Source organism: Dermacentor andersoni, chromosome 8 (genome assembly GCF_023375885.2).
Source record: "Dermacentor andersoni chromosome 8, qqDerAnde1_hic_scaffold, whole genome shotgun sequence".
NCBI classification, from domain to species: domain Eukaryota; kingdom Metazoa; phylum Arthropoda; class Arachnida; order Ixodida; family Ixodidae; genus Dermacentor; species Dermacentor andersoni.
In genome coordinates this window covers 151103658-151129893 of record NC_092821.1, presented here as the reverse complement: position 1 = coordinate 151129893, position 26236 = coordinate 151103658, and the positions used below count along the sequence as shown (strand labels likewise).

At 42.4% G+C, this 26236-nt stretch overlaps 1 protein-coding gene across 5 annotated transcripts in view; it reads left to right on the top strand.

The window, feature by feature from the left end:
* Positions 1-26236, top strand: part of LOC126525507 (transmembrane channel-like protein 7) — a 97271-nt gene that overhangs the window by 27536 nt on the left and 43499 nt on the right. For 2 of the 5 annotated variants that reach the window (XM_050173399.3, XM_072290061.1), the window contains exons 5-8: positions 7499-7568; positions 9501-9582; positions 17764-17926; positions 21105-21171. In XM_050173399.3, the coding sequence (XP_050029356.2) occupies positions 7499-7568; positions 9501-9582; positions 17764-17926; positions 21105-21171 (382 nt within the window). Of the gene's footprint in view, positions 1-3458; positions 5377-7498; positions 7569-9500; positions 9583-17763; positions 17927-21104; positions 21172-26236 lie in introns of those variants that run through there. The other 3 variants (XM_072290060.1, XM_050173398.3, XM_050173356.3) reach the window with 3 other exon arrangements.

The following is a 26236-nucleotide window of genomic DNA, read 5'->3' as shown; positions in this document are numbered from 1 at the left end:
GCATATCCCTTTCAGCCGGGTTCAGCACTCATTTGATGTGGCAGCTTGAAATTCCCGTGTTGAATACACTGTCAAGCAACATTGGCCTTTCTCACCATCAAATGTAGCCATGTTCACGGTGGCAGCGTGCAAGCAGCACTTCTTTCTTGTTGCACCTCTCTCTCACTGCAGCACATAGTTGACGAAGATAGGCGCACCCCCCAAGATGGCAATCTCGTACGCCACGCCTAGCTGCGCGGCGTCATATATCGATGATGATGCTTGCCTGTGGAGTGGTAAAAACCAGTGCCTCCATTTGTCTCTCTCACTTCGGCGTGCTGCGCTGATGCAGCTAGGCGTGACCTCCAAGATGGCGTGAAACTGTTAATGAAGCTTTACATACTATAAATGGCAATAGTCGGTATAACAAAGTAAAAAAATTAAAATTAAATTATGGGGTTTTACATGCCAAAACCACTTTCTGATTACGAGGCACGCCGTAGTGGGGGACTCCGGAAATTTCGACCACCTGGGGTTCTTTAACGTGCACCTAAATCTAAGCACACGGGTGTTTTCGCATTTCGCCCCCATCGAAATGCAGCCGCCGTGGCCGGGATTCAATCTATAACAAAGTAACAGGTGTAACAAAGTCATTTTGGCTTCCCCTTCAACTTTGTTTTAATGAGGTTCAAGTGTATATAGACAGGTTGCTGAAGCAGCCAAAGTTGGCAAAAGCAATGTCAGCAATAAAGTAATCGTGATATCTAGAAAACAATGTGTTGCTTGTCAATTTATGCTGTGACAAGTTTACTGCTGCTTACATGCTGCATTTAAAGGTAAATGATTGTTAATGAAGTGTTACATATCACACAAGAAGTTTAAAGCTTTAAAAAAATGCATGCTATTTCCACCCCCCTTTTCCTTTTTGCTATGTCCCAACCAGAATTTTTTTTACAAATGTTAAAGCTCACAGGTTCCAACGAGCCTTTCTCACATCAGTGAATTTCATCCTATGCTTTCAGATTTTCTAACACCATCTAATCCTTTGCTCTCCTGAACTACATTGCCCTTGCCTTGGCATTGATTTTGTTACTCTTAACAGCCCACCAGTCATCTGCTCTATGCATTGCTTGACCTTGCCAACCCGACTTCCTGATTTCAACTAGTAATATCAAGTGCCCATATTTTTTCTGTAATTTATAGAACCATCTTCCTCTCTCTTAATGTTACACCCGTCATTTTTCATTGTGTTGCTTATCATGCAGACCTTAGCTTCTCATGTTTCATTGTCATCCTCCAAATTTCAGCCTTCTAGGTTAGCACCTAGTTCAGCTTAGTTCAGTTTTATTACCTTAAAGGCCCCTTTCTGGGGGGCATTACATAAGGGGTAGGTTTTTTTATTTATATAACAAACAAGCAAGGAAGATTAATCAACATCTAAGTAAAGCGCAAAATTGAGCTAGGTCATGTTTGTTCATTTTGTAATGCACTTAGTTAGGCTGAGTAAAACAGTAAAACTGAGTGGCTATTGTGTTATTAGTTTTGCTCAATTTCGTTCATTTTGTATGCTCCTAGTTTTACTGTTGTACTCTGTGCACTAAGAGATGAACGGCTTAGCACTTTTAAAATGGGCCGATTGTGTTTCCGGTGGGTTATTATGCAAACATTGTGCAAACATCGTACTTGTGGTCTTGCTGATTGCGAGGCATATTTGCTTTAGCTCAAGGTGAGTGCGGTGAGGTGTGTGAGTTTTCCTGTATGTATGTGTTTAAACCCAAGAAACTTTTAGTCGTGAGTCAGCGCTTGTGTTTGTCTATTCTCCGTCCGTGTTTTTTAGTGCGCGCTGTGTGTCATAGTTAGGAACGTAGAGGGGCAGAGTTGCCATTTAAATCGCATGCCGAGACTGGGCAAACTGAGATAAGCATGAGGAAGTGTACACATTCCTATCTCTCTCCCTGCTGCCAACCAGAGCATGCTGTGTGGATGTCCGTATTTCTGTTTGTGTGCAGCAAAAATGACATGCATAAGGAACACCTTAGTTGTAGAAGTATTCAGCATATAACAGTGGGTGTACTAGCTTACCCACCATACCTCGTTGGGCCCCTGAGGTTAATAAAATCAACAAATGACTTACAAAACTTGTCTCACTTATCTGTGGAGTGCCTTGAATGGCAGGCATTGCTTAGATAATGTCAAGATATTTACAGTACTGGTGCTTGTGCAGACTCCTGTACCTTCATCATTGAGCATCCACTTTGTATGTGGAAGGTACTGGCTTTGAATCCCACTCCCGCTGGAGACCCACCAGTCTTTTTCATATGTAAAAATGTTCGGCAGCCCGGCACTTAACTGCTTATAGGGATTCTCATTTTGAAGAAGGGTGAGGGCCTCTAGAGATTTCCTTATCTCTAGAGGAAATTCTTGAGTTCCTCTCGAGATAATGGCCTTATCTAGCAAGTTGTTGCACCCTAGATGTTGAGCTGTTCAGTGAAATAAGCTAAATGCTTCAGTTGGTATTCTCTCAAGAAAAATGGTGGGACAAGACGACTGCAATGCTTGGCAATAGGTGCAGTTAAAGACATGATATTACACATATTTACGAACTCATATTTTCAAATTTATTCGACCTTAACTGTATGAAAAATTACATGCTTAGGAAGGCATATATTATTGCTTAGAGCTTGATTATTTTCTATTTAAAAGCTAGATTTAGTGTTTCAGTTAATAAATATTTATTTGAGCAGAATGAGAAAGGCAGTTTTTGGAGATGGGGATGCTGTAAGGAGCTGGCATATAGATAGAGCTAACCTCAGAGTCATTAATTTACGTAAATAGTTAGTATACCCAACCTTTTTCAGTATTATGCAGTGCTGTCCCATTAGGCTGTGTAAGTGGTCACCATTGTCATTTCTCATCGTGTAAGAAATGTGTTTAGGTTTGTATGAGTTGTGTTGCCCCACCCCAATAAGCAATGGCACAGTTGTGATTGCGCTAAAATAAGTTCGTAGTTTTACTGCTATAATGGTAACAAAGCGCTCAGTTTATTTAATTGCTGTTATGAAAAGGGTGATAGAATATTGTGCAAAAAACATTACTGAAAAAGTTATGTTGATGCCATTGTTCTACTCAAAGGAGCCATTTAGTTTGTGTTTTCCCCAAATTTAAACTCAAATTTATGTTTCTGTTGAGACAAAATCAGCACTTAAAGCATAGGCTAGACATTCCACCATTATGAAGGAAAAGTTTAAGCTGAGAAGGGAATAAAATGTCTTTTTCTTGTTTTGCTCTTTTGGCTTGCATACACTCGAGCACTTTCTTTATCTAGGAAATGTGTGCTGCACCCTTTTAGACAGAGTGCTAGGAATTGCTTTGTGTGGTCCGACCTTTGAACACTTATCGGCACACCTGTCAAGGAGAGAGGGTCAAGGGCTTGAGCTCTCCAAGGTGCCATTATCTGTCGGGGGCTGATAGGCTACGTGCATTATTTTGAGCAGCCCCTCGGCAGATTCCCAGCTGTCACGCTTTTCCCGTGCTGTGCTCCTATGATGGTGTGAAGCAGCCTCTCATGGATCGGAGAAGCGAGGACTGGCTCCGGCACCATCAGTCTGATATGCCACATGCTGATGGCTGTGAGGACGGAGGATACCAGGGTCCAAGGAGCTACAGAAACCACTTGTGCATGGATACCGCCAGCGATTTATGGAGTCAGCGTGAGTGTCATGAGGGAAGACAAAGACAGGATTGCAGAGCCTATGAGAACAGAGCCTATGAGCCTGAGACATATGCTTGCGTGAGTGACAAAGGGATGAGAGATAGTGATCACTATCGAGATAGTGATTGCTATCAAGATAACGAATGCAAAGAGCAGCGTACTCAAGGATGGTATGGCCGAGAAAGTGGCTACGAGGGCTACCGTAATAATGGTCGAAGCATGTCACATGATCGGCACGGCAACAGCTATGATAGTGACTTTTATGATGAGCACAAGCAGAGAAAGTTACCAAGACACAGTCATCATATACAGGAAAGTGTCAACAGTCAACCGAACATGATGCAAGGTGAGATCAGGGATCATGAAGTCGACTTTTATGATTGTTATGGTAGCACTCGGGACATTCCCAGAAGGAAAGTGAGTGACAGTTCTGATAAAGGCTACAACGCTTGTGGAAGTCAGCGACCAGTAAGGATGGATTCTGAAGCACACTACAAGAGAGATAACAGCTGCTCTTCAACTGCTGATGAACATTGGAATGACACAAGAACTTATAATGACTGTGGAAGGTTGAACGGAAAGTACAAAACCAAAGAAAAATATGTCAAGGATAAAAGTGACCTGTACTGCTGGAGGGGTCACCATTACACAGAAATGAGAGAGGGCGTGTGTCGCCATGCTGAGTTGAGTTATTATGAGCCTAGAAGCTACAGCTTTAGAGAGCAGAGCTACAAAGATGATTACACAGAAGATGAATACTCGGAGAGGAGCAGAAAGGATGCCAACGGGTATTGTGACAGACATGAGAGAGATAACGCTTTCTATAGCCAGTATAGGAACCAGGAAAGTAGTGACAGCAAAGGACATTTGTACTGTTATAATCAAAGGGCTGAAAATGGGTACCTTGTACATCGAAGTTCACAGCAGTATATGGATAGGAGAAAAAGCCCTGTTGAGACTTTTCATCAACATGAGCCATGCAGGATGGACGCTGATTTGGTGCAACGGCAGGTAGACCACGACAGCAGTGAAAATGAACCACATGTGTACAGAAACAGGGCTTATGAAGATGATGACGTCTACGTTAGTGAAGACATCTCTCATACCCAAACTATGTACCCAGAGGAAAGTAACAGTGATGATCATTTGCATTACCATAAACGAAGACCCAGTGATGACAGCCTTTCATATTGTAGTTCACATGGCTACATCGACAAAACTCACGAAAACGAGGACATTGTTGAGGGTCACCGGGGAGAATTGCAGAGAATCGATATGGAATCCAAATCGGCACAACTGGAACAAAGTTCTGCTAGAAAACGCCATGGAAACAGTCTCCCTAAACTCTTCGTCACTCAGATGCCAGCAGCACGGGAAAATTCAGCAATTCCAAAGCGAACGCCACTGACACCGACAACATTCGCTCTCACTGATGATGCTGAAGAAGGGCTTCTTGAAATTCCACGATGCACAGAAAATAGCAGACGACAGTCATTTGGAAAGCATGCTGGACCCCTTGTGAATGAAGGGTCACAGAGGTTTGCCACAATGAAAAATGCAAGAAGGATTGCAGAGGAAATGGGAATGGAAGAAGCCAGAGCTGAGGCAAGGGTTGTGGAAGAGCAGGTGGAAGAATTTTTGGAAGAATATGGTGGACAAGTGAAGCGCACAAGTTGGGCTCGGAGGTATGCAGGGATGGTGTTAGTGGGATGGTCAAATGTGCTCTTCTGTGTCCCTGTCATTCAGCTTGTGCTACAACAAAGCAGAAGGCGCTGGTACCACATATATTGGGCATGGTGTATGCTTGATCGTTTACTCTGATAACCGTTTATGCAATTTTAGATATGGTTTTGGTTGAGGATGTGTCAGTTTATCAAAAATGCCACTGAGCCAAAAGAAATTTTATCTCTGAGCAGGGCTCTAATTTGTGAGCCAGTAGCTTTAACAACTGTACCATGCCATTTCCGTTCATAGAAAAAATTCAAGTACAAAAATTTAAAGCCTACTAGCTTATTGACACTTTTATTAGTTTATTACTAATAGACCAATTGGACAAGACTACTGTGATTCGACCAATAACCTGTATCAGTCAATGGGCCTGTTGGCAGTAATAGGTGTGTTAGGCCACTTTAGTTGACATGCAGGCACACTAAGCTTCTAGAGCCTGTGCTCATAGCATGTTACAGTGACATGCATGTACGCTGTGTCCAACGCTGACCCCCTGTATTCAGTAATGCAACTCAAGTTGGGGTCCGTGCTTGACATGATTTAAATGATGCCATGTCGTGAACATGCTGGAGGAAATGCAATGGGTGTCCTGGACACGTTCACGCCAGATGTCACTCAGATCAAGTCCAGCGTGGGCTTCAACTTAAGTTGCTTTCTTGAATACAGTGGTAAGACGTGAAAATCACAAGAGCACTTTATTGTACGCTTACAACAAAAGCTTTATTCAGGCTGCTCGCATGATCCACTGGTTGTTTCACTAGTAATATTTAAAAAAATATACGTCTGATGTTTGCTACCACAAATAATGCATTACCAAGAAATCTTGACATCTCTTACACAGCAGTTCTAATATTAAATAAATATTAATTAAAATAATATTAAATTAGAAATAATATTAATATTAAAATTGAAATGAATATTAACTTAATATTAATATTGTAAAAACCTTGCATGAGACATGCAAGTTCCTATTAGGTTTATAGGCACCACACAAGAACAAGTAAAGAACCTGTTAGAGTAGGACAAATTTCTACAAGATCAATACAGCACTAATACAACTAATAAAACAGTTTGTTTGAAAAATACAAGTCTATTAGAATTTTTGTTAGCAGTTGAAGTGATGGAATGGTGGGTGCATGTTATACAGCTTGACAGATTGGGACACATTCAGCAACACTATTAGATGTGTCATTCTGAATGTGCTTCACAGAGGAGTAAATTCTGACATTTCAAGTACATTTATTTTACTGTGCAAAGTGGTGATTTCTTAAGAAACCAAATTGAGTGTCCGAAACGTCATGTTGCATAGTGTAACACTCAGTGAAAAGTCTGCACTTTAGATTGATCTTGTTCTCATGGGCAGGCTAAATGAGATGTAGAAATAAAACTTGGCATAGATGGTATTGAAGGACTGAGTATGAGATTTGCAAAATTTCAAGGTCATGGGATAATTAGTGGAGTCATAATTAATGACTAAATATTGGCTGTTGAGTGTCGAATGCTGTAGCTTGAAGCTGTGGGGTGCAAGTGCATTTCGCTTGTAGTTGGATTAAATAAGCAAACACAACCAGGCCTACTTAAGTGCTCTGGACATTCAATGAACTTGGTCTTGTTTTTGTTATCTTTGCGTTTCTGCACCTATTTTCCTACTCACCCATGATGTTGTGCTTTACAGTTCAGCACAGGAGGTAAACATATCATTGCTTGTGTGAGAGCTCAAGCATAAAACTGCAGGGTTTAAATTACTGTATAATTTTCTTCAACAGCCATGGCCTACCTTGTTACTGTAACACATTTCTTGTTGTGTTTGAAGTAATGATTATGTTAATGTGTTTTGGAGATCTTAAATTCACTATCTGTGAAGCTATTGTGCTCCCCTGATAAACTTGAATCCTGTATGTGGAGGGCCTCTGGGTCTACCAGAGCTGTTGAATCTGTTGAATCTCTGTTGACTTAATCATTGTATGGGATTGCTCGTGACCAAATTTGAAGATGGGTCTACGGATACTATTGGTGGCCTCCAAATGCGATTTATTGTGCCAACATAGTGCTTATGCTTACCACTTTATTTACTTGCAGGAATCAACTTCAGAGGTCACCACCGCAAGAAGGGGAGAAATTTGATGCCTGGAACTTGAAAAGCTTCAAGGTTCAACATTTTATATTTAATTTGGTTTATTCTTGTCTTCTATTACTGCAGGATTGTACTATGCATTTTATATAGTTATGTTTGCCAATGCAACATATTTTATCTCCTTCTGAGGGACCTGCAGACAGCTGGTGCCAAAATATACGAGCTGAAATGGCCTCGGTCATTGTATCATGTTTCTGACAACCATGCACAACTAATTATTTGTGTAAATGCATTTGCAATAGGTGACCTCCCCAGAATAAGGCTACGGGAAAGCTAATTAGTAGTGCAACTTCATTACCACACAGCATACTTCAATAACAGTGACCTGAATTGCTTGGAGCAGACAGGCTCCCGTCGCCACTGGCATTGCTACACGTGGGTTTCCTCACCAACATTATGCGTTTAGTGGAAGTGGTTGAAGCTGTTTATTTTTATGATCTATGCATCTTTTACAAATTGCAATTGTCTTTGGCCTGGACAAAGTCATGTGTCTAACAGTGACCTTAATTGAAGTCATCATTATTATTTCTTTCTCCATTGGTGGTGACTGTTGTATGGTACAGAATTTGCATTGCTCTGCATACTATATTATAGTAGAAGAATGCATTTTGCTGGCAATCATGGGATAGATTTGAAACTGAATTTACCAAGGGATTCAATCAACTGTAGCAAAATTTGCAGGAGTCCATTGGTAATGAATGGGAAGCCAACTATTGGTAGAGACTATTTTGTAATCATCATCCATTAAATTATGTAACATACCTGTTTGGAACCTTTCAGTGAATTGAGTGGAAACAAAAGATTTCAGTTTGTGTTCTTGCTGCTTAACAGTAATAATTCACATTAAAATTTGCTGCAGTAGTTCTTTCATGTGTAGTACCTGAATTTATTGCTTGTGTTGTCGCTATAGTGCCATAGCTTTAATCATTCATGCTCCAAGCAGCCTGCATTAGGTACTTTCTAAAGCTCAATCATTTACTGTTTGGCTTCTGTCTGCTTGAATAACTTGTCCACATAGTTGTGTGCAGTGATTTTCACTAGGGGGGGGGGGGGGGCAGGGGGCAAACTACCTTGCCATGCCCTACCCCCTCCGTCTCCTCATTTACTCTCTTTCTTTACCTGTTATCCAACTCGGGACATTTTGTGTATGCTCAGTAATCTATTATCACACTTTTCATCATGTTTGGTTGACTATCATACTGCTTGTGCTTATGGCACAAAGGCACTGAAAAATTGAGATTTGCCTAGAAATGCAAAATAACATGTACAAAAATTATACATTATGCATTAGAAGGCAGTAGGAACTAATTATTAAGGATGCTAATGAACACATATAACCTGAGTAATTTCTTACGCATCCTGACCTCACATATTTAAAATAAAAGCTTAAATTAATTAAATTATCAGGTGTTACCTGCTATAACCAAGATCTGATTATGAGGCACGCCATAGTGGGGGCCTTCAGATTATTTTTTTAGGCATCTGGGCTTCTTTAACAAACACTCAATAAATGGTACACAAGCTTTGTTGCATTCAGTCCCCATTGGAATGCGGCCATCACAGCCGGTCTTGAAACCCCGACCTCGATGTCAGTAGTGCAATGCCATAGCCACTCTACTGCTATGGTGGGTAAAGCCAAAGCCTTCATAGCTGCTAGACAGCACGCTGTCCTGATCAACAAAAAGCAAAAACAACCATAGAAGGTGCTCATGGGACATGAGCACCTTCTATGCACTCGGTTTGCACCCCCCCCCCCCTCAAGCACTTTATGGGGGGGGGAGGTCCCATAGCAACCCTCGCCTGCCCTGTGTGCATGCCTATGCGTGCCGTTAAGTTAGGGTAAATAGTACTACTTTGTGTGATGATTGTGTGATGTGCATGGCCGTACTGACCCCAGTGTCCTTTTTCCTTGTGACTATGTGCAAGGCCAACTGCTGTTCTTTCCAGGCCATGAAGAAAGCCTCAGAACTTGGCAGGGATATCACAACGTGGCTCACAATGTGGTCAAGTGCACTTAAAACCATTGAAGGTATGTACTTCTCCAGGATGAACATCCTCTTGGTTATTGTATGCTCTGTAAAATGCATCTTTTCCACTCTATATTATGGTCAAAGAATTGGTGTACATGCACTGAAGATGACTTCATGATAGAAAGTGGAAACAACGGGTGATGAAAGATATAGGGCACAATGCTGCTGCTTGTCCGATCTTTCTTGTGCTCTTTGTGCTGTACCAGCCAGCTCGAGTTCAGAAACCGTTGCATTAGAGAAGCAGATGTCATTCTCATGTAGCTGTAAGGCTAAGTATCATGACATTTCTCATAAAAAGATAAAGGAGAGTGCTGCGCACATTTTTCCTGGCTGTGCTCGCGTGTGACAGTCGCTGTGATCACAAGTATGGGGCAAGTTAATTTGTCATGCCTTGGTAATGCACTCACCTCCTGGTTACTGAAATCGAAACTGGTCCGTAGAAACGAGTAATAAGCTTAGTTATTTATGGCACTATTATACTCCTCATTATGTTTTCTGGGGTACTGAGAGTTCAGATTTTCATTTACTGCAATACAAATGCAGCGCTCCCACTCCTACGCCAGAAGCTCCAAATTGTGCCGAACAAGATTTTCTGCACCATCCTGATAAAGATACATGATTTTGTGCCCGAGTGCACCAAAATTAGCGACTGCGCATTATGTGGGTGGCTGCAGTGGTTTGCAGACGTGCATAGTGTGCATGGCTAAAGCAGCTTCGTATATCGAACTTCACATTATTTATACGTCACCAACTGTTAATTCGTGCTTGACGGGGATCTCCGAAAAGTTCGAATAATTGGGAGTTGGCAACATCCAAATTCTCCAGAAAGCAAGGGACTTTACTCCATGAGTGGCTAAAGAAGTGCCGTATTCTCAAATGTCCACTTTCGGGGATACATTCACTTCTGTGCGATTTCATGTCGCTAACGTCAGATGCATCAGTGTCTATGAGCAACGGCATTCTTGGCACTGTGCCAGGAACGCTGTTGTCCATCGACTTGTTCAGTGCTAGTCGCGCGAAGTGTCGTATACCTTAAAGCATCATCCAAGAAACTTCACCGACGATTACGATACTCCCTAATATGAAATTTCAGCCCAGCGCTATTCATGTTTTCATTACGCTATATATTGGCTGGTGTGAACAATCTGTATCATGTGTCATGTTGCAAATGTAGCAAAGTGTGGCGCGACTGCCTCTCTGATCTGGAGATCACAAGAGTCAGCAGGTGGGTGACGCGTGGGCGCGATTCACAGCAGGCACCACCAAAAGACCTCCCAGACGACATGCACTACTCTGGCACCATCTCGAAGCCATTGTTGCCGCACTACTCTTTTCGTCTCACACTTCTGCCATACCCTCCTCCGCTTTCCACCTCGTGGTTCTGCTGCACCCTCCTCTCCGCTTTCTTCCTTGCATATTTCACTCCCTGCTGTGCTCCGCATTTGCTTTCATCTTTCATTGTGCTCGTTTGCTCGGTTAAGCCAAGGCATGATGCCGATGCTTGCCGCAGGAATGGGCCCTTGAGAGTGGCGCTCCAAAATAAAGCCGAAGTTTGCCAACATTGTTCCTGCATACATGGATGCTTGCTTATGATATGGTCAGTCCGTATCTCTATCATCGTCTGCTGTCACCAGAGATTGACGAAAGTCCAATCAATGCATGCACCGAATCTTCAATCTTTAGCAACATAACAGGACCGTAATTTTGTAGCAATGCTTCATTCTGTAAACACTCCTTTTGGCGCTTCGTCAGTGGTTAGAGCGGGGCTCCACCTGCGTTATCAATGTTATCAGCTGGCCGTGAATGGTCAATGACAAGGTCTGAATACAAACGAGCGGAATGCAACGCTATAAAATCGCAGCTCAGAAGTTGACCGTGCTATAATAGCAGAATGACGGTGTTTTTTAAATTATTAAATGGCGTGCCTTAAGGTGTCCGAAATTTCGGTCGTAGTAATACATTAAATTTATGGGCCAGTGATGGTGCCTCGAAGTAGTCCAAATAATAGAGCTTGTTTGAATTGCAGGTGTCCAAATGATTGGTCGGCATCACTTGTGAATCGGCGAGTTGCAGAACAGATACGTCAGCTTTATGGGGAAAAGCAGACCATTGTAATGTGCCTGGTGTCGTTTAAAGCAATGTTTAAGTGTTATTAGGGGTTCATCAAGGCTGGCCAGGCTTAGAAGAGCATTGATGACATTGAGTCTTGCCAGTTGTTTCTGATTGATGCTAGAACCTTGGCCATGGCTAGGCTAGCAGCTGTCAATGAAAAATTCATAAGATGTAAGAGGCAATATTTGAGCAGCTTTACTCAATTTGAAGTAAACTAACTACAGCAGGCTGTGTGAACATGTTTGTTGTCTTAATTTAAATTAAAGGGATAGTCAAATTTAGGTTTCGCTTTTTTCATATTTAGAGGCAGAGCAGCATTATTTTACATCAAGCAAATCCTTTCTGGAATAATACTTGTCAAGTTTAAGTGTTTGAAATAGCCAAGGACGTGTCCAGCAGTTGGCATTTATTAGCTCCAAAGTGCTTTGAAATCAGAAATCTCCAGACTGCTCCAAAATTGCTCCAAATCTCAGTTCGTCAGTGGCACCATTGCAAATGACAAATAGAAAATGTTGTCTTAGTTCTCTTTTAAAGGCCAACTGCAACGAGATTTCACTTTGGCTAAATATGCTATAAATGAGCAGTGCACCTGAACTCCATAGAGCCGGCTATACAGTTTACAGTCGAGCACGAAAATTCTGGTTTTCTCCCTTTCTTAGATGACTTCATGAAAAGAGAGTGACCGAACGTTCCTTTTCCATATTCAGAAAACCGACACATACAGGACAATATCTTCACTTTAATTCTAATCGCCCCACCTGCCGCGAGTTTTGTGTAGTTCAAAGCCTCTTAAAGAGAGCCTAAAGAATTTGCTTGTCTCCACATCCCCAGAAGGATGAACAGAACACGGTAATCTGTGACATTGGAACGAATGGTTACATAAAGGCATTTATTCACCGAGCCCGCCGCCAACGGAATGAGAATGAAAGGAAGACAGCGGCCACCGCACTACCCAGGCAACAATGCCGTGTCTTGATGCCATATGTTCAAGGCATCAGTAAAACATTAGCCCGTGAGCTGCGAGGGGCAGGAGTTGACGTTGCTCATAAGCCTCTCTCTAAGGTTGGTAGCTTTGTCAAAAAAAAAACGTGTTCCTGTCGAGAAGGCACAGGGCATTGTGTACAAAATTACCTGCACCGAATGCCCCGTGTCGTATATTGGCGACTCTAAAAACTTTCCGGAAAGAATGACCTTTGCCACCTAAGCATAGAATGTAGTGCTGTGGCAGAATGAGCTTTTTGATTATCAGATTAGCCCCGACTGCATTGTCGTTTTGGGGAGAGAGAAAAGAACCACCGGCAGCGGCTCCTTTTGGAACCCTGGCACATCCAGATGATGCCAGGTAACATCAATTGTTCGTCAGGAACATTTCCCGCTGCTTACGCTCAGCGTCTGTGAAAAGTGTCTGCGTACCTGTCAAATCATCAAAAATGCATATAAGCACTGCTACGCCTCATGCCACCTCACCTCTGAAGAAGGAAGAAGCTGGTCGAGCTCCGAAACGTCGAGTTTTTAAGATTTCTAGGTTTTTAATTTTTTTAATTATTGTTTCTTGTCTATAATTCAGTTGCTCTCAACCAGGCAGATATCTTCTGTATGTTTACCTTTGACCATACAAAATGTCTATTTTTGCAAGCCTTTCACGACAGTTCTGCTCATGTTTTGAATGCTTATGTTTTGAACACCTGCATTATCTTAAACTAGGCACCTTACACACACACCAAAATTTCGTTGCAGTTGGCCTTTAACCCTTCATGTACCTTGCCTAAGTATATGCTGTAGAAGGATCGACATTTGGGCGAGTTGGTACTGGTTGAACATCTTGAAGGGGCAGCGCAATATGACGAAGACAGAAGGCAGGAACACACAGGACAGCACTGAACTGAAACTCAGCACTGTCCTGTGTGTTCCTGCCTTCTGTCTTTGTCATATTGTTCTGCCTCTTCAAGATGTTTAAGTATATGCTACTTGCCGAGCCATTAATGCAGGCCTCTGGTCATGCTCGAATAAAGCTCTGTCACACCTTTTGCACATTCCCTGCCTTTTCCAAGATAATTTGTGAATGTGAAACATTCAGTCTGGTTGCGCCATCTATATAAAAGTTTGTTAAATTAAAACTGCGTGGTAGGGTTCGTTTTTATCAGGATGTTGAACCGAAAAAAGATATATCAGTTCAGTTTGGATTCGGGTTCAACACGCCCCGATTTTGTTCCGGCTCAATTCCAGTTTCTAGAAAAAAATATTATAATGGTTTGCTAACTGGTTTGTGACAGTGAATCGGTTTGCAAACTGGTTTGGCATAATAAACGTTATCTTGCCCTATGATGGCGACACGCTGCACAGTGCTATTGACTTGTCCACATAGTGCATGCGCAGGTTTTTTCAGGAAGTGGAAGGAATGGGCTCCCTGGCCCATGGCCACAGTAGAAATTTACAGGGGCGTTCGAATAGTGAAATTTTCTATTTGAATTAACTACCAATGTTCAAGAAGGACGATTGTCGAATATGGAATCGACTACTCTCAATTTCTAAAAAAAAGTGAGATGAAAAGTTTCGAGGAGTCTGTTGAGCAACACAAGGCTTGTTTACATTATTTGATACAGGTACACTAAATATGGTACAATACAATCACTGGCGCACAATGACAATAAGATCTATGAAAAAGAGAAAGGGCACGTCCCATATGCATATACTAGAGTGTAGTGCTCGTTGAAAGAGCTAAGAGCAATAATAGTACTGCAGAACCATACACAGTTTTGAAGGAATCCAAACATGTTGAGATGGGTTAAATAATAAATTGGTTTGTCTAATTGGAGAGGGTGATTTCACAGGCTGCCTAATGCCACACTGGTTTACTCCATGCCTGGTAACTTTTGTGCATAAGAGACCTACCTCCTCCATGTGTTTACTCAGGAACTCAGTCATCTGTGCAACAACTGCGGTTCTGCTGAACTAGAGTCATCCAGCCAAGTTGCCATTAGCATCAGTCTTTTTCCCTGCAGACTGCAACAGTTTTTGTCACTCATAGTATTTGAGCGAAACTATAAGAATTGGCATTGAGGATGCAGTGTACATCCGGGTGTTGAGATGCCAAGACTGTGTACAGCAGTCGGAGAGTTCCGAGCTGGATCCTTTTTTTTTTTTCGGTACACTTATTCAAAGCACGATCATGCCGCTTGGATGAACTTCTCCTGCAGCCACCATCGCCACAATTTTAGCAATGGCTTTTTCAAAAATGACAGTTCACAAATCAGCTGAGGCACCAAGATAAGAATAAATGAAGACAACGTTCTCTACAATGTTGCAGTTTACAAATTTATTGTGCAGATACAGATAAATTTTCATGTACATATCAAACTTATTAGCGAGTATGCCTATGTCTTCCTGGCTTAGCTTTCAGGTCTTGACCGCAGTATAGTCAAGTCAATTAATGTTTGATTTGCTTCAGGTAATTACTACATGACTGATGGTAAGCGAACTGTGGCATATGACCTGTAGTGTCAGAATGAGGGCACATTCACATTTTATTACACAAATTACAACTGCAAACTTATAGTCTGTAGCAAAGAAAGAAGCTAGCAATTACCATCTTCCCCAGTTTCCTGCTTTTTAAAAAATAAAATCAGGTAAATACATTGATGTCTTTGAAAGATAAACAAAGGCAGTTTGCGGTAGATACCGCAACATTCTTTCATATGCAACCGCTCGTGGTGCAGTCCAAATCATGCACATTGGTCTCTGGCGAAGATTTGAAAAATCGAAGTGTGTTGCAATCTGCTTGGAGGCGCCAAACGTACGTTGAACCATGGCATGCAACAAAAGCACATTTCCTGTGGGGTTAAGCGCCGTTGTTGCCGCGCACTGGGATGGTGACAGCATGCATACTGACGACCACAGTGTTATTGTTAGGAGCTGTGCTGATGAACTCGTTGGTTTTCCTATTTTCTATTCTTGAGAACACCGTCATTTTTGCTCACTGTGTATTCTGGTGTGTGTGTTTTACGGTTTATTTAGTATAAATAGCAGCAAACTGACCGCTAACAGCCGAATTGGGAGCTTCAACAGAAACTGTGATTCTGCGGAGTCCCTAAGACAAAGTTCTGGCTGTGGAACAGAAAAGTTCTTGCACTTCTGAACTTGGCATAGCCAAGTTCAGAAGTGCAAGCGTCTCTGCCTAGGTCTGTCCCCATTCTCGTGCATGACACAACTTGTGAGTCATAACAATCTGCTTGTGGGGTGCACTGACTGAAGAAAGAAATATTTTGAAGAATCGCTTACAAGGTATATGTATGCATGGTAGCGAAGCTCCCATAGAAGCCTATACATCCAGTAATGGCAGCTTGTGGAGGCACGGCAGTGCCATCTACATTTCATGGTGCCAACTTCTCGGTGGAAAAAAAAATGAAAGTTTGTCGTTTTATTCTTGTTACACCAAGTCATTGTATACTGCGCCAGCCCACATCACATTGAATTTACTACATAAACAGACCACACAACAGTACAAAATAAGCGTAAGTAAATGAAAATATTCACCACAACATTCCAACAAAAATACATTTGCTGACCCATCTGTATTTATAGCCCTCATTTTATAATGGCAGGTATTGCACCGGTGAGCCTTGGGATTTTGCAGGAATTCAGAGCAATGGATTCACCCAGATTTTGAACTAAGTACCACATGCATGTGTCCTTAGTACCAACACCCATCTGTTATTTCGGTGTCAAGATAGAATCAATGCTACAGTAAAATAATTAACAAAAACCCCACTTTCATCTTCACTAACACAGCACGCATGCCATCTGTAGGTTTTTTTCTCTGGTACTGAAGACATAGCTAAAACATTTTGTTTAGTGAAATGGCAGTTAAAAGTAAGAAGAAGTTTATTGATTGGAAAAAGCATAGAGGTTGGCCGGAAAATGGAGTATCTGGCCTTCTCTGCACAAGGGAAGGCGAAGAGGAGAAGAAAGAGGGTCACAATTGGGGATGAAATCTTATAATATATATTGTCATTACTTTTTATGGCTATGCAAAGAGAGATTTGACAAAATTACCCAATGTTAAATACAGTACTACAATCTCGGCATATCTCAGCACGCATTGCCACAAGCAAACTTCAGAAAGCCTGCACAGTTTCGTATTATAATTATTTGTGGATGGAAGCAAACAGCCTGTGACTTCACATTTTCCTATTCTAATGAAATTGTCTGTACTTTTTCAAATGTTTTCATCGGTGATTTATCGGATGCATAATTTTCATCAGCTATTGTTATGCCCCACGAGATGCAGTTGCACTTTAATAGCACGACCATAATCGATGACACTGCTCATTGGTTTGGAGTTGCATTTTTCAGCCTCGCTTTCGTGACTATGTGAATTGACTTTGTCGCTTATCTATTAAGCACCCATATATGCTATTGAGCACTCTATTTGCTTGGACCGTTTCATGCCGCACCAATAAGCATTATTATTATTTTTGGTTCAGGTGCAGTTTGGGTTCACACCCGTTCTAAGAATATCAGTTCGGGTTCAGTTCCGGCTAAAATTCCAGTTCGGATATGATTTTTGGTTTGGGTTCAGTTTGACACCCTGGTTTTATGCATCAGATGGCATGAAAAAGCTTGTCGGTTGGTGCTGCTCGCATCTGTTGTTTTCACACCATGGCAGACCAGTGTAAAAGGCCCATGCATTTCTTGAACGATGCAGAAATTCAAGAATTTCTTGTGAACTGTTATTCAGGCGACTGTGATATTGATTATGAGGTGTCTTCGTAAAATAATCAAGATTCAAAATTTTTTTCTTTGTAAGGTGCTAATTAACATGCCTTAATTTCTGTTTGAATTTTCAGAATAAAGATATTGTAAAATGTCCCACAACATATTGCCAATAAACAGCATTCGAATTTAAAGCCTACATAGCTACTCAGACAAACTTGTGTCAGTTTGAAAAAACCTCCAGCATACAGTAAGTGGAAAACGCCCGAAACGGCTGGCACCTGAAGGGTTAAGGAACTTTTCAATGCTTTTATCCGTGTGAGTGTGCCGCGGCTTTAAGAGAGCATTTGACGCAGGTCACTTTGGCACTGGGGTGGTGTCGTACTTCTTGTTCCTGCGCTGGCTGCTGCTGCTCAATCTGCTCATGTTCCTGCTGCCAGCACTGTTCATCATCACCCCACACTGGATCCTACCCACCGTGTTTGAGCCAAATGAAACGGCCTACACTGCAGTTACCACGTGAGAACAACTAAGTTGGATAATTCTGGGTTTCATTTCATTCAAAGAATTGGAAATAAGGGAAAGTGGCGGTAATTGTGAAAAATCTATGGACATAATCGTGAAAAGCACACCAAAATATGGATGTAGGTGCAGAGGAATGTGGCTATCTGACATTTTTTGCGGTCTTCACCTTTTGGAACGCTTGCCAACTTTCTCCAATTTTTTGGAAGTTTATAAATTTAAGCTTGTTCTGCATTTTTATGTCCATTTTATCAAGTTTCACAAAAAAGGTCTTGAAAAAATTTATTTTCTGACCGTGCCCTTGGTAGTCGTCTTCTGATTGTAAAAGAACAGAGGGGAATAGGGAGTGGGGGAAGGGGGGTACCCGCTTTGAGCAATTTTATTCAGACAAGTTCCTAAAGCAGGCGACATTGGCAACAGCAAAGTCACTGAAGAAGTCACTGTGATCTTAAAACATTGTGTTTGTCAATCTTTGCTGTTTAAGTTTGCTGTTGCTTGTGTGAAACTTCTGCAGAATTATGCAGAAGTCATCATGCAAAATTATGCAGAAACCATTGGCAATGATTGTTGTTGTAAGCAATACCATATTTACTCAAATTTAATGCGCACATTTCTTTCCAAGACAATGAATCTGAAAATTTAGTGCCTGTTATAATCAAATATAAAACCAAAATGTGTTCGCGGCGTTAACAAGGGTCTGCCGTCATAGCCATCAGATGCACCATCATCGCCATCACTAGATGGCAACAGAGCACATTTTTGTGAAGGTTGCTGTGGGTTCATCTTGTGCTTGACTACATACAATCTGGAGCTGTATTCTTGATCAATCACTTTTGGAGATACTGTCACTTTCGTAAGATTTCATGTGATTCGGCACTGGATATGTATGTGAATATGGCTGCCAGAGTTCTTGTTGCTGTGTCAAGCCCGTGATTTGTGCACAGTGCCAGGTTGGCCACACACTTCAACAAGTCTGATGCAGAGTTGCATGAAACCTTGCATAAGTGATAGTGGTATAAATAATTGCTCAAGAATATCACTCCTGTGTGCTTAGTATCTGTGGGGGGCCAATGGCCAATGTGGCCAATGGCGACGTACCGCTTCCATAGTAAAAACTCATTAAAAAAAAGACTTCCCTTTTGTGAAGGTAAATTCTGCATGCCTCAGTTTTTCTGATTGTAAAGACTGGGGATGGATGGATGGATGGATGCAAAACTTTAATAAGGTCCTGAGGTACGCGACTCAGCGCGCTGCGGGCCGCTCCCACGTTGGGACAGTCAGGCCTTGCCCGACTGCCGCATCGTGGGCCCTCTGGACAGCCCATAGTTGCGCCCCGGCATCGGGGCTCTTGATAGCGGAGAACCACTTGTCTTCATTGCTTTGTTCTGTGCCTCGTAACGAGGGGCAACGCCAGAGCATATGGTCTAGGCTAGCGATGTCATTGCAGTGCCTGCAAGAACTAGTGGCATAGGTGTCGGGATAAATTTTGTGGAATAAAGCCGGGTTGGGATATGAGCCCGTTTGCAATAATCTGAGGGTCAATGCCTGCGCTCTATTTAACTGGGGAGGCATGCAATATTTTTATTTTATGAATTGGAGGTATGTTACATTCATGTGCACTTTTAATTTCTTGCTTTCAATTCGGGAAAATTGGGTGCGCATTAGAATCCTGTAAATATGGTAGCTGTGGTGAATGGATGAATGAGCGAGGGAGGGACCGTCTCCTCCTCCTCCCTCTGGTCCCTCTATGCAACTCAGTTGCCGGAGGGTGTGCAGCCTTTCCTTCGGTGCCTTCCTGTGACCAGATGTGAGCGAATGAACAAATGAGTGAGCGAGCCTTTCTTCATCTTCTCTCCTGCCCCTTCTGGCAACTCACTTGCCCAAGAGCACACACCCTTTCCCTCGCATTCCCATGACCACCGCGATGAACGAGTGAGTAAGCTAAGAAGTGACAGTGCTCCCTCTCTCCCCTCTTTTCTGCCTCTTCTCAATACTCGGTTACGAGAGCATGTGCCCTTTGCTTTGGCACATTTTCTTCCTTTCTCTTGCCCAACTCCAACTGCCATCCACCGAAGATTGTCGTACGTACCACGAAAATGGCCGAAAGAGCCAAAAAGAGCTATTCACTTTAACATGCTTATTTATGCCACTATAGAGGTGTGTTCGTTCTTGCAATTTTTTTGCATCTTCAGAATAATAAAAAGCACACAGTTGCAAAATGGATGAAGAATTTTCAATAATTCAGTGAGTTTTTTTTAAAGTTTACATAGTGTTGATTCCATGCGAGAACACTCTGCAGCAACAGCTGATATGAGAACTATAACTAGTATTTCGTGTCTAGCATACTCAGAAGCCACCTAACCAGTCACTTGAAAATATGCCTGATGTAAGAAAATTTCAAGAACAATGAAAGAAGTGAACCTACTAGTCGACAGCATACTGACACTGAGAGCGAATATCCAGCTGTCTACTTTTCAATTCAGTTTGCTAAGACACTTTGCACATATTATGACAGCATAGGTCTAATCAGAAGTGTTTCGAAATGTATGCAACTCTTTTACATATTGTTATTTTTATGAGTGCTTTTGTTGCATTATCTTGGCGTGCACAATTGTGTGCATAGCATCTGAAAGGTTACTGGGCTGCTGGGCCATCAACCTGTTCGTGTTACAACTTACAAATGCATTGTGTTGTAGCTGTCTATGTCAGCAGCAGAACTGATAGTTAGGCTAGTTGGTAAGTATTCATGGTGAAATTTGTAGTGCGCAAAATAGAGAAGGATGCAGAGAAGGTGGACACACGAGTGCTTGTGTGTCCACCTTCTCTGCATCCTTGTCTATGTGTGCGCTGCAAATTTCACCAGGAAAGCTGTATATCTGTTTTGTCTTTGTTGGTGTTGAAAACTAAGATGTTAATGGCTATGCAGAATATGTACTGCACAATAAAGTTATTAACTCAGAGCATTTTTTTCACTTCATGAGAACAGCCAGTTATATACCATAAATCAGCTTCATATTGTAGCAGCAGGGTAAAGAGCAAGATTGTAGTGAGGCATTTCACTTCTGGTTCTTATATGTGCTTTCTTAGATTTGTTCCGACTGATGTCACTAGTAATAGAAGTAACCAGGGAAGTTGTTGCTGTGTTCTCGTAACAATTGCATTTCTGTACCCTCAGCATCCTGACTGACCTGCGAGTGATGGAATTGTCGTCAGTACGACTGTCTGCACCAAACCTCCTGTCTGTGAGTGAGAAATTTCTCATTGTAATTTTTTATTCCTTGTACAGTCGACTTCCGTTCCGTTAATTCGACCCTGATAAGGCTGACGAAATTGGTTATCTGGTGGGCCGAATTAAACAAGACTAAGACAAAATGCCAAATCACCATCGATTTATTCGACAGTATTTGTCCGAATCTAACACGCCCCCAAGTCAAACACACGGCCACCTTATATATGTCTAAAGCAGAAAAACTAACATAGAAATTACATTAAAGCTCCTAAACAAAGTATAAATTTAATGCACACCTGATTTTTTTAGAATGGTGGCCGGTGTCCTAAAGTCAGCTTCGCCGCACAGTTATTTAAATTAGCTTCGCCGCGATACACTTGTGCTGTGCGGTAAAGCATACGAACGCGGCAAAGGCGGTTTTGGTTTCATATCCAATTGCACCGTGCAGATAATTTTCGACTCAACTTCTTTAGAAAACAAAAGGCGCTCATTAGAACCAGGTAAATATTCGTAAACGGAGCTTGTGAGCTACTGTTATTGCTTGGAAATCTTCCTAGGGCAAGCTGAAAATAGGTGTTTTTGATTAGAAATTATGTGTGTTCAGCACATTCACCGTTCCCGAAGCTCCACCGAGACAGGCGCTGTAACTAAAGGGGTTGGTACTGGAGGTCACCATAGGGGTCAGATGCATGTGTGCTGACTAGTCAAGTTCGAATTATCCGGCGAATGCCAATAATGAATGAACGAAATAATGAATGTTTGGGCCCATGGCATGGGTGCCAGCCGGCAACCATTTGAAACCTTCAGTCAGGACCGAATTAAATGAAAATCAATTTAACCGGTGCCGAAATGACAGAAGTCTACTGTACTTTCTATACACGTCTATACACGTCTATACACGTCTGGACTATACACGTCTGAAAGATATTGAAAAAATTTTAATGGTGAAGAGGAAAGTGAGGGAATGAAACTTTGTGTGTATTAAACATTTGAGCAGTAAAATTTTTTTGAGAATAGGGAATGGTAGCTAGTGGAACAAATAGGTAGTTGTAATGTAGCCAAGCAGATAGGGCTTTTATCTCTCTCATGATATTTCTTCCTGGCCTGTTTCCATCTGTCTGTGAAGAGGTTTCAGAACAGGAGCAGCTTTCTTAAATGATTCTGCAACACCTTGTTGAAAATAGTGACACATTACAAGCCATGTACAGCCCTACACATACATGCATCTTAGCTCAGCAATATTTCCTTTATAATATTCTGTAATATATCAAGCAAATGCCTGCCCTAAATATGCAGATATAGTGGTGTGAAAATTGGGATGGGTACTTGTTCAGTCGCATAGCCATTGAAGCAATGTCAGAGAATTAATTCAGTGAATTAAACATTGTGACTTCATTACCCGAGCAAAAATTTTAAGTGGCGCCCCTAATGCTCCGATACATAAAGAAGAGCAAGAAAAGAAGCTTGCTACTGGTAATGTTTCGTAATGTTACAGTAAGCCCTTGTTAACTGGAAGTCTGATATCTTGAAATATCGCTTAAGTTGAAATTTTTTCCTGGCTCGGTGTCAATGCCACATATTTTTCATCTGTTATCTTCAAGTGCTCTTGCACCGTGCTCCAGATTTCTTGAAATCTCGACTGCAAAAATGTAGATAAAAAGTTGATACCCGAAAGTTTCCTTACCTTGTGTGCCACTGCAATATCGTCATTCTTTTTAGAGCGCAGCTCTTTGGCGTCCGTTCCTGGGTTTCGCGTCGTCGTTGGCGTTGTCGTCGGCCTCGTAACCAGCTCCGCCCCCCTTTCATCCCCCCAGCGCTAGCAGCGACCGACTGATACCGCTGGATGCCGCTGACGCCGCTAGAGAGTCAAGATAACGTGACTGCATAGAACACCGTCGCCGCCATGCAGAAAGAGGAAGAAAGGGTCCCCCCCTGTTCTTGTGTGGCGGATAGGGTGCTCTTCAGTTGCCGACGCGCCGGTTATTTCACGTAGGCCCCGGCACGTCGACGAATACGTGACCACCTTCCCACGGCTAGACCTGCTTCTTAGCGCTGCGGAAGCGAGGGTATCATATTGTTTGTGTCGGCATCGGCGGCGTTGTCCCTGAAACCAACTCCGCAGCTGGGGTTGACTCACTATCGGCGTCAGCGGCATCAGTCAGTCGCTGCTATCTCTTCCCTCCTCCCTTTATCGTGTTGTCCGCTTGCTGCGCGGCTTCTGCCCCCATCGTTTGCCGCTGGGTGTACACGCCGCCCCCCTCCCCCCTCTTCCTGCGAGTCTCCGGTTGTCAAAGCGCCGGCTCGAACTTAATTCCTTTCTTCGCTCCTCCTCCAATGCAACCCCTGTGCGGTGGCAATCAGAGAGCCAGATCGGTGGCGGCGGATCTGTATATGTGCACCGCCCGAGCCGAAATTGCCGCTGCCGTTCGCCCTGTGCGGTGGCAATCAGAGAGCCAGATCGGTGGCGGCTTGACATAAAGACAAACAGCAATTTCCTAACACTTATGCGGGAGAACATCCCGTTCCTCTCGCTCGTAACGCGTCCCACGGCTGTGACAACCTCGCGAGGCACTTGTATAGATCTCGTCTTTGAGAATCAAGCATTGGTGTACCAAGTCGAACATATATCAGTCTATTTCTCCGACCACAAAGCTTCCTTCATGACTGTCAAGAACTGTTAGTGGAGTCTGTTAAAGGAATACGTGTGAAAAATAAAAAAAAAATTCTGTGATAGCGCATACATGTGTTGCTCGATTTCTTTGCCTCAATCTATCGAAAAGGTGAAACAGCTTATTTGCTGCGCTCAAATTTCGCATTAGGAAGTAACGTAATCGTCGGTAATTTTTTTCTTTTGTGTAGCTCATGTGTACGCCACTGCACATTATTATTATTTGCTAAGAAGCCTGTGTTTTGTGTGTTCCCTGCTGCATGGACCCATGAGGTCCGAAGTATGAATAAAATAGAATAGAGTAAAATAAAAATGGTACAGCATCGCGAAATTGTTGTGAATACTGCTGGATTCTACGTCACTCTTATCATCCATTGTTCATGGCCGTCTGTAAGCCCATTGAAAATGGATAGTTTTATTTGAGTGCTGCGTACGTTTTGTTCCTCTCAGGTTTCACGCACTGAGACACTGCAGGGAACTGCGTAAATTTCACATTTGATAAGCGCGTCTTGCCGAGATGCGACTGACGCGCTATCAGGTCGGCTGCAAAACGACTGAGAAGCCAAATAGATGCGCTTCCTCAGTCCACTCATTCAGCTTTGTAAGTAAAATGAGGGAAGCGATCTTCATTCAGCTGCTGGCATGAGCATTGTGCGTTAGCACACTAGCGTTGCCGCTAAGCAGTTGTGTTGAAATTGCTAGTATGGGCTGGTCTGAGTAAAGTGGACCGTAAGTGGTCAACTAAAGCACTCTAATGTGGCCGGAGCATTGTTCTGAGCCCTGCCAAAGTGCGGTAAGCACGGAAAGGAATAGCATCAGCGCGCCGGCCAAGGTTATGCATGGGAGAACAATCAGTGCCCTTAGCAGCTGTTGCTAAAAGGAAAGTAAATGGGACTTCTGCAGCATGCATGCTTACATGTGTGTGGAGATTCGTCAGTTTGTTTACTTGTTTTTGCATAATGATATTTTACAAGACTAGGCTTTGAACACATCGGTGTCTACGTGCAACAGCGCTTGCTTGGCTCTGTATGAGAATCACTGTTGCTCGTAGACGCCCAACATGCCGTATGCTGATATCGATACACAATATCTTTCAAACGTCATCTACTGAATATATCGCTCCTTGTATGTTGAGCTTTTAGGAGAAATTTAGTGGCTACTGGTGCCTCTTTCGAAAGGCTGTTGTGGTCTATGCGCGGCCAAGGGTTCATATTTTCGTGAATTTGCTTACCTTGAAACTTTGCTTAACGAAAAAATTTTATTGGTTTTTACAGCTTCGAGTTAACAGGGTTTTACTATATATGAATGAATGAATGAACAGGCAACTTCACTCCCCCAAGTTTCCACGTATAACAAAATTTGGTCAGCATACCAGTTGCATGCATGCACCACTTGCACAAGGATGCATCGCACACATATTTTGTGCATGTAGCAGATTCTCAGCCCAAAAAGCTGTCTTTTACCTCAAATGAAGAGTAATGCTGCCTGTTGCCCTTGCTAGACCTGCACTCATGCCTGCCAGTATGGCACTCAATATGAAGCACTATTCTAGTTGATGAGTTCTTTTTATCTGAGAAGATTTTATGCTAATGAGCTTGTGTAAAGCTCGAACAGGGTATAACACCCTGGAGGGACACCAAAGAGCAAATAAGCTGAGCTGTATTAGTAAATTGCTCATATAAAATACAAAAAATGCTACTCTTGTTGTTAGAGGAAGTTGGTTTGCCAGAAAAGATGCAAAAATGAAAGGTGGGTAGGCACACTGCCTTGGGAAGTTGCAGCCCCAGCTTGCTGTGACGTGGATTTTGGCGCTATCTGCTTGGACTTTTTTTTTTTTTTTTTTCGTCAATAGGCTACATTGTATACTCCAAATATGCCAAAGACTGAGCTTAGCAAGTTTCAAGAATTGCCAGTGCAGGAGATCTTGCACGAAATTCAATAAGTGGTACTTTGACCTTAATTTTCTCTTCTAGAAATCAAACTACCATATTTATTTGAATATAGGTTGACCTTTTTATCTATAAAGTGTGACCCAAAAGGATCTATTGCCCTATATTCGTGACCAAGTAATCACGACCTATATTCGTGAACAAAGCTAACTGAAGGTACCGAGCTAATGGAGTTCCTCTGTCACACCTGCCTTAATGCCACCTCGAGTTTATCCCGACCGGCTTTGAGAAATGCTGCATATTCAGCAAACTTGACGTCACCGAGGACGACATCATTTGGGGAGCTGAGGATGCCTGTGAAGCATTCTACGAGGATGACTTCTCTGGCAGTTCTGACGAGGGTGCAATTTGTGGCATCAATTAACGAGATTTAGTAGCCAAGATTGTGGTAATTAAAGATGTGCCACGTTTGAACTTCTTCATTTTCCCAAAAAAGATATAGGTTAACCTATATTCAAATT